Source organism: Hemitrygon akajei, chromosome 14 (assembly GCF_048418815.1).
Source record: "Hemitrygon akajei chromosome 14, sHemAka1.3, whole genome shotgun sequence".
Lineage (NCBI taxonomy): Eukaryota > Metazoa > Chordata > Chondrichthyes > Myliobatiformes > Dasyatidae > Hemitrygon > Hemitrygon akajei.
Genome location: NC_133137.1, coordinates 19333771 through 19350001, shown reverse-complemented (window position 1 = coordinate 19350001; position 16231 = coordinate 19333771). Strand labels below are relative to the sequence as shown.

The 16231-nt window shown below is 38.0% G+C and overlaps 1 protein-coding gene across 1 annotated transcript in view; it reads left to right on the top strand.

Annotated features, from left to right (window-relative positions):
- Nucleotides 1-16231, top strand: part of kntc1 (kinetochore associated 1) — a 160274-nt gene that overhangs the window by 64971 nt on the left and 79072 nt on the right. The window contains exons 36-39 of the mRNA XM_073065544.1: nt 1852-1949; nt 3287-3431; nt 6499-6555; nt 10179-10342. Coding sequence (XP_072921645.1) covers nt 1852-1949; nt 3287-3431; nt 6499-6555; nt 10179-10342 — 464 coding nt within the window. The remainder of the gene's footprint in view (nt 1-1851; nt 1950-3286; nt 3432-6498; nt 6556-10178; nt 10343-16231) is intronic.

Here is a 16231-nt window from a genome sequence, read left to right as displayed (position 1 = left end):
AGTTAGTCTAACCTCATTGGTTAGGAAGATGTTGGAGTCATTTGTTAATGGTGAGGTCTTGGGGTACTTGACGGCACATGATAAAATATGCCAAAGTCAACATTGTTTCCTTAAGAGGAAATCTTGCCTGACAAATCTGTTGGAATTAGTTGAGGAAATATCATGCAGGATAGACAAAGAAGAATTGGTGGATGTTGTGTATTTTGGATTTTTAGAAGGCTTTTGACAAGGTGCTGCTCATGAGGCTACTTAACAAGATAGGAGCCCATGGTATTATAGGAAAGATACTAGCATGCCAGGAAGTAAATAGTGGGAATAAAGGGGGCCTTTCCTTGTTGGCTGCTGGTGACTAGTGGTGTTCTGTGGTAGTCTTTTTCCACTTTACATCAGTGATTTGGATGATGGAATTAATGGCTTTGTGGCCAGGTTTGTGGACAATACAAAGATATGTGGAGGGATAGGTAGTGTTGAGGAAGCAGGGAGAATTGGGAAAATGAGCAAAGAAGTGGTAGAAAGAATACAGTGTAGGGAACTGTATGGTCAGGCACTTTGATAGAAGGTACAAAAGTGTAAACTTTTGAGGCTTCCTCACTAAATATATTTAAGAAACAGATAGGTTTTTACATAGTAAGGGCATTAAGGGTTATGGGGAAAAGGCAGGTGGTTGGAGCTGAGTTTACAGACAGATCAGCCATGATCTTATTGAGTGGCGGGGCAGACTCGATGGGCCGGATTGCCTACTCCTGCTCCTATTTCTTATGTTCTTATGTACTATTTTCTAAGTGGGCAGAAAATTCAAAAATCCAAGGTGCAAAGGGACTTGGGAGTCCTTGTGCAGGATTCCCTAAAGGCTGAGTTGGTGATGAGGAAGGCAAATGCAATGTTAGCATTCCCTTCAAGAGGACTAGAAAATAAAAGCAAGGATGTAATGCTGAGTCTTTATAAGGCACTAGTGAGGCCTTACTTGGAGTATTATGAGCTGTTTTTGGGCCCCTTATCCGAGAAAGGATATGTTGAAGTTCGAAAGGGTTCAGAGGAGATTCATGAGAATGATTCTGGGAATGAAAGGGTTATCATATGAAGAGCATTTATTGGCTCTGGACCTGTCCTCATTGGAATTTAGAAGAATGAGGGAGGGGAATCTCATTGAAACCTATTGAATGTTGAAAGGCCTAGATAGAGTGGATGTGGAGGATGTTTCCTATAATGGGGGAAGCCTAGGACTAGAGGACACAACCTCAGTAGAGAGATGTCTATTTAGAACAAAAATGAGGAATTTCTCTACCCAGAGCTGGTGAATCTGTGGAATTTGTTGCTACAGGCTGCTGTGTAAGCCATGTCTTTGGGTATATAAGGCAAAGCTTGAATGGTTCTTGATTAGTGCGTGAAAGGTTATGGGGAGAAGGTAGGTGAATAAGGTTGACAGGGAAAATGGATCAGCCATGATGAAAATGGCAGTGCAGACTCCATGGGCCACATGGCTTAATATTGCTCCTATATAGTCTTATGAATATAATGTTTGTGGTGAAGCTAAAGAATTATAGAAGAGAGCTGGTATGAATATGATGGACTGAATGACTACCTTGTGTGTTGTAACTAATATGATTTTAAACAAATGTATGCTATTGTATAGTGGTGTTAGGCCTAATTGTCTTTTTCTTCATGCTTGCCCAAAATTAGGATTTCAAAGCTGACTTTGAATATAATATGCATGAAACTTGATCAAACCCTCTTGTGTTTACTACATAAAAAAAGTTTGCATTATAAGTCTACCTTCAACTTCTATGTAACATTTTTGATAGAAATGTTATTAAAAATTAAAGTGCAGTGCTTCTATATTTGGTTTTACAGACCTTGTACTCGACTGTGAAGAGTTGTGTAAAAGCACACGTGCTGCTCTGGACGTGTACAAACAATGCGTAATTGATGATTATGGATTTGAAACAAAAGTAAGGTTTGACCTTTGTTGCTTATATGAAGGGATTATTTACATTTGCAAAATTGTTTTCTGTGCACGTTTCCTATCTTTCTGCTGCAGTGCACATTACAATTTTACAAAGAAAAACGTGGCAAAACCAAAATCACACACGCTCTCAGCTCAGTTAGGGTAATGCTAGAATCTTTATAGCACTGCTCAACATGCATACATTTTTATGAAATGTAATAGGTTCTAACCTGCAACATTGAGAACACTAAACTATGATGTCAGCTATTGCTGTTGTGGTCTGAAGGCAATATAATTTCACCTTGGCAAAGGAATAATCTTTCATATATCGTGATGTAATACTCTTGTCCTAATGTGCTACTTTGGGAGGATTGTGCTATTAGGATGAACAATGATTAAAGAACCTTTCAGCTAATCAGACATTGAAAATAATTAGTGTAGATGGCATAAGTGCTGTATAATCTAATGTAAATAGAAGTCTTATTTGGGTGTGAAGAAAATGTATTTTGATGCTGTATGATTCGAAAAATATTATTTGTAATTAATTCTTCCGATTGACTTGTATGAAAAGTTGTCATGAGCTGGTCAGTGTTAGTTACTGTAGAAATACAAATATCTGCATGATATCATTTTATTAATGGTTATTTGAAGTCAATTAGTTTTAAAACAGGGAGTATGAATACCTATATGTAAAACAGCTGCAGAAGGACCTAAATAACTGATAGGTTACTCTTTCTATTTTGGGATACAGGTATGCCTCTGATAACAACTGTGGTACCTTTCCTAGTAATGTTTTAGAGACTTGCCAGATATTGGTGTAACTCCTGACAAGGATACATCATTATTTGTTGAGGCTTTTTCAAGTATTTGGTTTAATTTTGGATTTCAAGATTTTTTTTTGGGGGGGGGGTTTGTTCAATAGTTCCATTTAATATCAGAAAATGTTTACAATATAAAACCTGATATTCTTGCTCTTTGCAGACATCCACAAAACAGAAGCATACCCCAAAGAATGAGTGACAGTAAAAACGTTAGAACCCCAAAGTCCCCCCACCCCTCCCTCCCACGCACAAGCAGCAGCAAGCATCGACCTTCCCCCACTTACAACAACAAAAAGCATCAGCACGTGCCACCTACCAAGTAAGCAATAGGCAAGCCCCCGAGAGAGACTGTGATCTGCAGTATAGCAAAAAGTAACTGTTCACCATTTCAACACTTACTGGAGGGCAGAATTATGAAATGTATCTTTATATGTAAGATTTTATTAAGTCATTATATAGTTTTTGTTTAAGTTGAATGCAAATTGTTAAGTTTATAATCTGAATAATTATAATTTTAAAGGTGTCATCTTTGGAAACTAACAAAGATCCTTATGATGAATGGACTTTTGAAGATTTCTTCAATGAGGACGGCATTGTGCTCGATCGAGCATCAGTAATGCCTGTAATGTATGAACTTGCAACTGCCTTGGTACCATTGTCTCCAGGTATATCAATTGTAGCCGGTTACATTTTATGCCTGATTTGGTGTTTTAGTTATCTACAGGTCCTGTCCAGAATATGGCAGGGTCCCAATCTTTTGAATTGCTTGTAACTTGAAAAGTTCTCTGGGAACAGTGTTCCCACGTGTCAGCAGCTACCTGCAGCCCATCAGCGGCCAGAAAATCCGTTCCACCTGTCTCACAAATATTTGTTCATATGTAGGAATGTACAGTACATAACTTAGGTGATTGTAAGCTTATTTTTTTACTGTAATATATTTTGTTGGTTCATTACTTCATTGGAAATGATATAGCAACTTATTGTGAAGAGTATGAGCACGAATACCCCATTTGGCTCCATGTGCCTACTCCACTGTTTTAAAGGATCATTTCAGATCACATTCTGTACTAGCCTCACAATCCTTTATTGCCTTAATATCTAAAACTATGTTGACTTCAGTCTTAAACAAACTAAGGAACTGATTTTCCATACCTTCTTAGTAAGAGATCACACTGTCCAATGTCTTCTCCTTCCTAATTTTGAGACTTTGCTTCTCAACAAGCTACATCGCAGAAACGTCAATCTTGTTTCTACTAGATAGTAGATACATTTCAGTACCCATACCAAGTTTTTGGGTTGTGCCATTCCTCTGTTACATGAAGTTGGCCTTTCATGCTTTGTCTTTACAATTGGAACACACTGAATATCAGGTAGTTGCTATATATGTGAGGTATATAAGGAATAAAGTTGTTACAAAGTTGAAAGTTGTTTTAAGCACACGTTCTCTGCTAGGAAATCATTATCGTGACAATTGATCTTTCTGTCTCTGACTCTTCCTTTAGAGTAAAAAAAACCTTTTAAATTACAAATATAATTTTTTTTCTAGCTTTTTCCCTTGTCCCAGTCTCTACTTTTGCTATTCTGATTCAACTTTCAAATTGCCCATCTTAATTTACATCTTAACTTACAATACCTTCCTGCAGTTTATCAATATTTCAGTCTGATTCATGAAGAAATTCCACAGTTGATTCCTTGGGATTACAGATGCTAAATGATATTTTCCATGTCACTATTATCTCTCATGTCCAATGACGGTGAACAAAATTGCTTCGAGCTGAAGTGCTTAGCAACAAGGTTAATTATTGGTGAACATTATTATTTGCCATACAAATAACAAATCTGTTAAATGTACCTTGTAATTTTTATTATTTTGTCATGCAAAGATAATTTAAGGGACCGGTAAATGTTATACCTCTGATAAGGGATTTATAATCTATTTTTCTTCCCTCTTTTTGAATTGATATTAACTTTTGTCATGAGAACGAGTCTCTTGTTATCAAATTGCTGTTAATCAAGTTTGAACATAGACATTAAGGGTAGATAGACAACACATAATGCCAAATTTAGAGACTTTGACACCTGGTTGTTAACACCCTATCCTGTGAAAACATCAATTCTATATCTTCCTTGTCAAACCAAAGCAGACTGGATATATCTCAGTATCCAAGAATAAGTGTCCAAGCTAGTTCACTGTTACACAAAGACAGCCTTTCACATTCTGCCTTAACAAACAGCACTCGTTGAATATCAGGTAGTTCATATGCCTGTATCTGTGTAGTAAGTCAGGAATAAACTTGTCACAAAGTTGATGCTAGTTTGAAACATGCATTCAATGCTAGGAAATAATTGTGAATTAGTGAAATTTGACCTTTCTACTACCAACTCTTTAGATGCAAATTACTTTCAAATGACAATTTTTTTTAAACATTGTGACATTTTCCCCTTGTTCCAGTCCATTTATTCTGGTCTGATTTGACTTTCAATCTAAGTTGACACCTTGATTCCTTCTGCAATTTATCAATGCTTCAGTCTGGTTTGTTAAGAAATTCCACAGTTGATTCCTTGGTGTTACAGATGTTAAGTTATCCCCATAATGTCACTGTTCCCTTTCATATCCTGCAACAATGACCAAAATTACTTTGAGCTGAAGTGTTTAGTGACAAGGTTAATTATCAGTGTGCAGTATTATTTGCTTAGCTGCAGGAAAATTTGATTCATTACATTGCTGTGAGGATTCATTTAGTAAAACAGGGCATAGAATTTGTCTAATTTCACATTCCTTGTATCAGGCACAGATTATGCAAGTAGATTGTTTGCAGAATAGGGATAGGTAACACCAGTATGCTTCCTAATTACCTAATTACTTTAAAGACCTACATTAGGATGTAGTAATGAATCAGATTTTGGGGAAGCAAAGGTGACAAAGCATTAAGGTGTATGAATCAACTTTGGGATTGTTGTGCATGTATAATACAATGTGATATTCCAAAATTGCTGTCTCTGACAGACACCTTTCACAGATTATTGTTTGCAAATTTTTCCCTGGATTTGAGAGTAATAATTTGAAGTAGCATGAAATTAAGTTATTTACAAGCAAGCTCCGTTACAATATAAGCTGAAAAATTTATATATTTCTGAAAAATAAATTATAAGGGTATATGGGAAAGTTTGAATTTACACAAAGTATCCTTTTTTTCATGACCAAAGCTGCTTGACAGTGGCAGTGTTGTTGGGGTTGGAGGAAAAGTGATGGAGAAAATTCAATTATTAACCTAAGTCTTGGTCAACTTATTTATTAATAATTCCTGCAGTGATCTGAATGAACTACTTTTGATATTCCATTAAAATTTAGACCAACAAATTAATGATATCCACATGAAACATTCTGCAAATTTATTCTGTTTTTGCACACAAATTCTTGCTGCATAGATTTAGTTCTTACTCACTATCTTTTGGATAGATTTGTTTGTGTGTGGCGCTCATTACTACTTGCAACAATATCTGTATTGTTATCTGATGTACGTTAAGTGTAATGAAGTATTATGCATCGTACGTTTGCAAAACTTGCTGCTTAGCAACTTTGTGTTTTATAAAAAGATGCTTAAGACTTGGTCAAAATGAAATAATACATGATTACCTTTAGTAGTCAAGAAAGTGAAGTGAAGGAAATTTAATTTACAATCCAGCTAATTAATTTGATTGCACTTTTTGAAACTTTTTTATTTTATGTAGATATAAAACTGCATCCGTTGGATTGTGTATGCTTGCCGATGAGCCCAGATATGGAAGGTATTTGTGTACTTAAAGTCAATTTACATATATCAGATGTTCAAAGCCATTATCATCTAAACTTCAACAAAAGGGATAGCGTGGGTGGTTTCAGTTTGAGTTCAGATCCAGTGCAGATTAAGGTGAAACTTCCTCTGTTTGCAGTAAATAAATTAGTCTGATAAATGTACCTTGTAAATTTTATTAATTTGTCATGCAAAAGTAATTCATGGAACAAGTAAATATTCTTCTGATAAGTGATTTTAAATTTATTTTTCTTCCTTCATCTGAATTGTTATTAACTATTGACACACTGTTTTATTAGAGCGTGGCACTTGTCAAATTGCTGTCAGTCAGTTTGGTCATAGCCACTGAATGTGTAGGTGGTCCTTCATACTACTTTTGAGATTTTGTCTTAATCAGTCCCTTAGGTGAGACTTGTCAGCTCTTCCACAGGTGGGCAGGAAATAACTCACTGATGGGTAGGTGGGTACCCTTCTGACATTTTTGCTGGACAATCAGTAGCTCAACATTTAACACCATCATTCCCACAATTCTGACTGAAAAGTTACAGAACCTGGGCCTCTGCACCTCCCTCTGCAATTGGATCCTCGACTTCCTAACTAGAAGACTACAATCTGTGACGATCAACACTGGTCCACCTCAAGGATGTGTGCTTAGCCCAGTCCTCTACTCTTGATACCCATGACTGTGTGGCTAGGCATAGCTCAAATACCATCTATAAATTTGTAGATGATACAGTCATTGTTGTTAGAATGTCAGATGGAGACGAAAGGGTGTACAGGAGAGAGATATGCCAACTAGTGGAATGGTGTTGCAGCAACAACCTTTCACTCAATGTCAGTAAGAGGAAAGAGATGATTGTGGACTTCAGGAAGGGTAAGATGAAAGAGCACATACCAATCCTCATAGAGGGATCAAAAGTGGAGAGAATGAGCAGTTTCAAGATCTCTGAGGACCTAACCTAGTCCCAATGTATCAATGCAGTTATAAAGAAGGCAAGACAGTGTCTATACTTTATTAGGAGTTTGAAGAGATTTGGTATGTCAACAAATACACACAAAAACTTCTATAGTTGTACCGTGGAGAGCATTCTGACAGGCTGCATCATTGTCTGGTATGGGAGGACTACTGCATAGGACCGAAAGAAGCTGCAGAAGGTTTTAAATTTAGTAGGCTCCATCTTTGGTACTAGCCTACAAAGTACCCAGGACATCTTCAAGGAGCGGTGTTTCAGAAAGGCAGCGTTTGTCAGTAAGGACCTCCAGCAACCAGGGCATGCCCCTTTCTCACTGTTACCATCAGGTAGAGGGTACAGAAGCCTGAAGGCACACACTCAATGATTCAGGAACAGCTTCTTTCCCTTTGCCATCTCATTCCTAAATGGCCATTGAATTATTTCTGCTTTATGCACGATTTTTAATCTATTCAATGTACGCATACAGTAATTTTTTAAAAAAATTGTCTTCTTTATTATGTATTGCACTGAACTGCTGCTGCTGTGTTAACAAATTTCACATCACATGCCGGTGATAATAAACCTGATTCTGATTCTGAGTCTCAAAGGTCCAAACATCATCCTAAACATTTTCCAAATTGAGCAGATGTGGACTAGGTATTCCTAAAATGGAGGTAAAGATGCTACATCCCAAGTGGACAAGTTGCATTTTTTTTTCAATGTGCTCTTAGTATATTGTTGCCCTTCAATAATCTGTCTTTGCTCACTTGGGAATTCTTTACTGTGGCAGAGCTTGGCAAAACATGTCCGTTTTGGAAGCTTGGTGTCAGGCCTTTGATTGTTGCGGCTTCTCTAATCCCATCACCTGACTATAATTAGGGCTTCAAAGTTTGGGATGATGCCCTAGAGGAAGACACTGGTCTCAGTTTGCAGAGACACTGTTTTCGTGGTATCTTATCAGTGGCTCGAGTTCATTGTTCAAGTCTGAGAAGCATATACAGTAGACAGGCAGAGATCATTGCTACCATGGTTGTTTTGCTAAATATTAGTTATTGATCTTCAAACTTTTTAATCCTCATGCAAGTTGTTTCCACCCAGAAAATAAAGTCAGTGATGTATTTAAATTAATGTCCACCTTCACTGAAAAATGGCCCTCTAATATGAGAAGAATTCCATGTTTTCCGTTTTGGAGAGCAGAGTTTGTTTACGGGTGTTGGTGATAGTCCTTTGTAAGGGCAAGGTCCCACCTCTTGTATACTTTAATGAATGCATCGATGATGGCCAAGAGCTTATACTCCAGGTGTGTTTAATGCAAGCATCATATGCAGCTTGATGATTGATGTGTAGTTACCATTGGTTGAACAGTTTTAAATTACTTTCGAAAGTAAGTGCACCCATCAGACGCTTGTTGGAAGTGAGGTGCCGAATAGTGGCAATAATGATTGGGGAAAGTGTCAAAACAAGTGACAATTTGGTTAACACCAGATGTCATTGAGATAAACTCTGTTATGAACTTAGGATCATGGCTTGTTTGCTTCATGACAGCAGTGACAAATTTCTGTGGCAGTTGTATTTGATGATGGCATTCCACTGACCCTGTCTATCGATGGTGTAGAAAGCTTTAATGAGACTGAAAAAAGCCCAAGTACAATGATTGTTGCTGCTTGTGTTGTCATGTGAGAAAGATCATATTCACAGTACCTTCAGATGGATTCTGTTGTAATTCATGGAGCAGTTTGGCAACTGGAATGATCAGGAGATTGAGGACCTTAATGATGATTTTCATATGGCATACATCACGATGAACCTGCCACCCCCCCCCCCCCCCCCCCCCCGTAGTAATCACTGCCTAATTTGTTTCCTCTTGTAAAACTAGTTGTTATTATTACAGTGTTGCATAACAGCTAAGTCTAAACCTGGAACAACAAACGATATGCAGGAAGAACTCAGAGGGATGAGCAGCTTCTGTGGGAGGGAAAGATTCAGGCATCTGTAGTCTCCATTGGTCTAAATTTGATTCTGTAATAATTTATCAGTTCTGGGGATCCCAGAATATGATTTAACATTTGACTAGGATTAGCAATGCTTAGTGATTATTTATAATTAATGTTTGAGTTAAAATAAATTAAATTTGATAAAGCTATTTTTAAGTTGGCTTTCCCATGTTTAAAAAAAAACTTGCAATGATAGAGAAAGCAACAGACTTATCAATAGTACAATATTTTATTTCTGTATTGAAAACGTGGAATCCACTGCAAAGCATAGGACAATATTAATATTTTTCTAAACCATTTACTGATTTTTTTTCCCGTCAATTATCATTGACAAAAATCACCACTTTTTGAACACAAGTGCACAAACTGACCCTATTTAAAAACTGTTCGCTCAAAGCACAGTGTAGTGTCTAATGGCCACACAAATACATGTGACTGACTCTAGTTAGAAACTGTTCAGCAATCATCCCATCCCAATTAAGCAGCATAATGTCCCTAATTAACTAAGGGAATCCTGGCTATTTTCTCGATTTGTTTTTGCTCTTTCAGAGTTGTCCTTAATAAGCAGTTACCCTGATTAACTGATAGCCCAATTCCCTGTACATGCATTTAAAAAATAATATAAAAAGAGTCCTTAAAAAAAATTAATTGATTTTTGTTTTTAAATACAGGCCAGAACCCTTTGAAGCGGATTCATACACCCATGACCAACCTGCTACCAAATTTGCTGGAGTATAGCCAGTTACAACTAGCTCTGCAGTTGATCATCAACTCTTTTGGAAGCTGCCATCAACATTTTGTTTCAAACAATATGAATTCAGAGCTGAGTAAAAAGGTAGGTGTAGGGCATTGACAGTTTATTTTATCAAATGTGTGTAATTATTTCAATTAAATGGTATTTATTCAATAAAATAATATGAACATTGCTAGCAAGGCTGACATTCGTTATCCTAATAATAACATTAGAGAAATTGTTCCTGAACAATATTCCAGTCTTCAGGTCCAGTGATGATCAAAGAGTAATAATATATTTCCTAAGCAGAATGCAGTGGACTTGGATAAAGAGGTGTAGATGGTGGTGACATTTTCATGTCCCTGCTGTCTTTTGTTTGAATTATAGACTTCACTGCTTTAGAAGATAAAAGAATTACATTGTTATAGGCATTTTTGCCATGACATTTGGGTTGTAGAAGGAATGAAAGATTAGGGTATTGGAGGTGCTGGTCAAGTAGTCTGTTTCATTTTGGGTGTGGATGAGCATCTTGAGTTTTGCTGGAACGGTACTCATCCAGGCAAGAGGCAAACATTCTATCACACTCCTGACATTACCTTGTGGATGCTGGAAAGTCTGAAGAAATTCAGAAAGGTGATTTTGCTGCCTGCTCTTCGAGTCACAGAACTTGCTTGTAATTGTGTCAACTTGGATTATATTTCCTCACTGACAATTGACTGGAGGAGCCCAGCTGGTTGAGTAGCATCTATGGGGAGGGGGAAGGAATTGTCAATGTTTTGAGTTGGAACATTGGTTAAAGACTAAGGGTGGAGAGGGAAGACAGTCAGTACAAAGAGGAGTGGGAGTTGGTGAGAAGGGATTAGTGATACAGGAGGAGTGAAGGATGACAGGCAGATTGAGCCTGCTTGGGAAGGGATAGGGGAAGAGCTTGGAGACAGGCAGGTGGATGGTAAATGATGGCAAACAAAAAAAAAAAGCAGGTGGAGCCTGGAAAGGAGAGGATGATGAGCGGGAACACAACTACTACCAGTGGCCGAGTTTGATAAGTAAGAAAAGTGATAATGGAGCTGTCAGGGGAGAGGTAACGGGCAGATGAAAGAGAATCAGGTGAGGGGAGTGAGTGTGTGATAGTAGATGGAACTGGGAGGAGAAAGGGCTTTGGGACAGGTTTATGGAAAATGGGACAAAAATAACAGGACCTGAGGAGGATCTAGAGGAGAGAAGGATGGTGTAAGACTCATCTGTGTTCATACCTTTGGAATGCAGACTACCTAGGCAGAATATGAGGTGCTGTTCCTCTAGTGTGCATTAAGCCTCACCCTAGCATTGGAGAAGGTTGAGATTGGTAGGTTGGTATGGGAAGGGGAAGTGGAATTGAAATGACACACAACTGGGAATCTGGAATAGCCATTGCAGATGGAGTGCAGGTGCTTTGCAAATCAGTGGTCTATTCTGAGCTTGGCCTCACTAATGTGGAGGGTCTACATCAGAACCACTGAATGCAGGAGACAGTCCGGGTCTCAGCCCAAATCATCAACCATTTATTTCCTTCCATAGATGTTGAGTTCCTCCAGCATTTCCTGTGTGTTGCTCAAGTTTGTGGTCAAACTGGTTGACAGAAAGTGACTGGTTATACATGATAACCATGTATAACAGCTAACCACAATTGTTGTATCTAGTCTGGAAGTATATTATTGCTGGCAAGAACTTGCTGTTATCATTATTACTCATAGGGAATTGTTACCGGGGGAACTACGGAACAATTTTCTGAGAATTGTATGCTAGTTTTTCAAAGTTAGATTTTTTAAATTACTAATTTTTATTGCAACACCAAGAAATTACATTCAATACAACCAGTTGACGATTACATTTTGACTGTTTAACCCAGCCACCCCCCAACTTTCATCACCATACCCCCCTTGTTTTCCATGTTGATGAGGGTGAGTACAAATGACTGATTTACAATAATTTAATTGTGAAAGTGCGCTTGATTTATCGTACAATTTCATTGGACCTCTGTGAACTACTCATCAATTTTATTGGTCTACTGTTACCAGGCAAAATGTTTTTGGCGGCATGAAAAAAACCATGCATTAGCTGCACCGTAGTAAAAGCCGCAGTGTTCAAAGCGTGGGAAAAAAGTAGCGGCTTATAATCTGGTATCTACGGTATATTTTTCCATGACGAAACTTTATCCTCCTCCATCCAGTAGCTAATACTTTTTAATACAAATGCCCAGAGATACAATGTAAAATTTGGACATGCCAATCCACGATCCAACTTTTTGAATTGTAGAGCTTTATACCCACTTTATATTGGGTCGTTTACCATTCCAAACATAGCATCGTAGTGAGGAGTCCAGTTTTTGCCAATATCCTGCTGGAGCCGCAAGTGGGATCATTCGGCTGATAAAATTAATGTGGGGTAAGATGTTCATTTTAATGACATATATGGGCTGGGACTGATGCTAGCAGGTGTCTTCATCTATTAATATCTTCTATTTTTTTCAAAATTCAAGAGTAATTTGTTTTAGCCACAGATGATAGGAAGTGTTAACTTTAATACCCAAGTAGAGGACCTCTTTTGTAACCTTAATCTGGGGAGGGAGAAGCACCTTTCTTTTATCTGTATTAATCAGCATCAGTGCTGATTTTGACAAATTAACTTTGTATCCTGAAAGAAGTCCAAATTTGCTTCAGTGTTTTTAAAACATAGGGGAGAGTTTGTTGAACATTTGCCGTATAAACTAGTGTGTTGTGTAAAGTGTAAAGTGATATCGAATGTGATGTTGTACCTATTGTTATAGGGGAGATCTGAGGGGAGTTTTTAATTAACTGTGCAAGCGGTTCAACAGATATAGTAAAAATTAAAAGAGACAAAGGGTCCCCTTGTCGTGTGCCCCATCCTATGTCAAATAACTCTGAGAAACCTCCTCCCACACATACCCAGGCTGAAGGATTTAGCATACAGTGTTTGAATCATATTGATAAATTTATCGCCGAACTTAAATTTTTTTAGAACTCTCCAAAGATATGGCCATTCAAGGTGATCGACCGCTTTTTCAGCATCTACAGGCAGGCGGGATTTTATGTGTTGCACTCAGTATGTGTAAGAGCCAGCAAATATCAGATGCGAGACGTCCCCTGATAAAAGCCTGTTTGGTCTGGGCTAATTACTTTCTCAACTACTATCTCAAGTCTACTGGCTAAGACTTTGGAGAATATCTTGAGGTCGGCATTTATCAAGGAGATTGGACGGTAATTGGCACCCTCCAAGGGGTCCTTACTGGGCTTAGGTATAACTCATCAGGGCTGTGTTTAGATCTCTATGGAAAGCGCCATTTCCAATAGCATAATTTAATGTTTCTAACCATATCCCAAAGTGATAGGTAAAGTTCCACAGGTATGCCATCTATACCTGGCATACAGCCCTTATTTGTAGCTTTGACTGCTTTAAGTAGCTCATCCAGTGTAATAGTAGAGTCTAGAGTTTTGGTGTTCTCTAATGACAACATAGGGAGGTCAAATCTACTAAAAAAAAATCTGTGAATCATTCTCAGAAGAAACTGAGCCACTTGTATACAGTTCTTTAAAGTAATTCTTGAATGTCTCATTTATTTCCTCTGTTGAAGACACTACTCTACGTTTAGGATGTCTTATCGCTGTTATAGACCTTTTAGCTTCCTGTTGTTTGAGCGTTAGTGCCAAAAGATGGCTCGGTCTGCTCTCTTCTGCATAATACTTATGTTTGATTATATGGATCATATATTCTGCCCTGCTTCTTAATAAATCATTTAATTCTGCTTGTTTTGTTCTGAGCTTGTTTTCTTTTGTTATGGTGTATCTCCTTTTGAGATCATTCTCCAAAACCTTACATTGTTCTTCTAGGGTGGAAATCTTTTGAAGCCGGCTTTTATGTAGGTGGGAACTGAACTATATAGCGTTATTTCATAAGAAACCCTTGTTGGAGGCCCAAATCACTGTCACATCTGAGACACTATTTTTATTTAAATTTATAAATTCCATCAGTTTTGTTCTCAGTTGTGTTAGAAATTCATTGTTTTTTAGAAGAGTGGAGTTAAACCTCTACCTGGTAGCCTTATTTTAAATTTTGCCATAATTAAAAGTAGATATGACTGGGTTGTGATCAGATAGATGTCTGGTCAAAAATTCAAAGTTAGGATTTTTTAAAAAATCCAACTGAACACCACACTCTGGAATTATGGAACAAAAATAGTTTGGTACTTTTTAACAGGGTGGGTGGCTCAGTCATACAGCTATTATCATTACTGCCTAAAAGGTCCAGAAACAAATTTCAGTCATGACACTGAGTACAATGTGTTCAGAGTTTGCATGTTTATAGACACTGAGTTCAGGATTTCAGGAATGAGTGAATCCCTTGATGACTATCAAAAGATTAAGAATACTTTCAAAAGGGAAATCAAGAGGGCAAAATGGGGGTATGAGATGGATCTGGCAGGTAAGGTTAAGGGAATTCCCAAGAGACTCTATAGTTATATTAAGAGTAAAAGGGTGGCTATGGAGAGAGTAGGTCAACCTGTGTCTTGAGCTACAGAAGATGAATGGGTTTTTTAACAAATATAAACTGGGGAGAATTCATCTTTGCTCAAGAGATAAGGGAAACAGAACTAAAGCACTAGGCCCAGTGACACTGACGCCAATCATCATGAAGTGCTTTGAATTGCTAAAAATAGCACATATCAAAAGCTCCATTCCTGCAGCACTAGACACTCACCAACATGCTAACTAACAGAACAGCTGTATGACAAATGCCATAGCACCTGTCATGTACCTGACCCTGACCCTGACACTCCTAGAAAATGACACTGATGTCAGAATGCTGTTTCTGGATTTCACAGACTTTGGTGAAGAAATTCCTACTCTGGTCTAAATACACCACTGTGAAATTGGGTGTTGGATTTCCTAATGAACATACCCTGGAGCAATTGCATCGTCAAGTTCACTGATGACAAGACAGTGGTGGGGCTCATCACCAACAACGATGAGATAGTCTACTGAGAGGCAGTGGAAGAGCTCAAGGCCTGGTGTCAGGCAAATAACCTCTTTAATGTCAACAAGACAAAAGAGATGGCTATCAATTTCAGGAAAACTTGCACCATTTACACCCCACTTTACATCGGCAGTACAGCAGTGGAAACTGCAAGTAACTTAAAATTCTTGGGAGTGTACATCACAAACATCCTCTAATTGTCTTGCAACACATCCTACACAGTCAAGAAATTTCATCATCGCCTCTACTTTGAGGAGGCAGAAGAGAGTTGAACTTCACTTGTGTCATTCTACAGATGTGTAGTAAAGAGCATCCTGACAAGCTGCATCACTACGTGGTCGGAAACTGCCCTGCGGCTGACAGGTAGGTTCTACAGTGGGTAGTCAAAACTGCCCAGTGCATCACTGGTAACATCCTACCCACCATCAAGGACATGTGTATATATAGAAAAGGGTCAGTAACATGAAGAATCTCACCCGTCTTGCTTGTGGACTGTTTGTCTCTCTCTCATCAGGAAGAAGGCTATATAGCATCCACACCAGGACCACCAGACTCAAAAACAGTTATTTTCCTCAAGAAGTAAGGCTGATCAACTCCTCCACCACTACTTTATTATTTCATTTCAGTCATTTTATGTACAGCCTGACATCACTTAAGGGACATACAATCAATGAATGCATAGGAGCTATCTTATGTATTTATATTTATTGTGTTTTTTTAAATTATTGTGTTCTTATGGTTTTTTTGAGCTGTTTTGGATCTGGAGAAACAATTATTTTGTTCTCCTTTACAGTTGTGTACAGGAAATTACATTAAACAATTATGAAGTAGCAATGTCTTGGAGGACATTAATATTACCAGGGAAAAGGTATTTGCAGCCTAACAGCACACTATGGTGGATAAATCCTCAGGGCCTGACAGAGTGCATCCTTAGTTGTTCCATGTTTAAAAAGGTAGAAA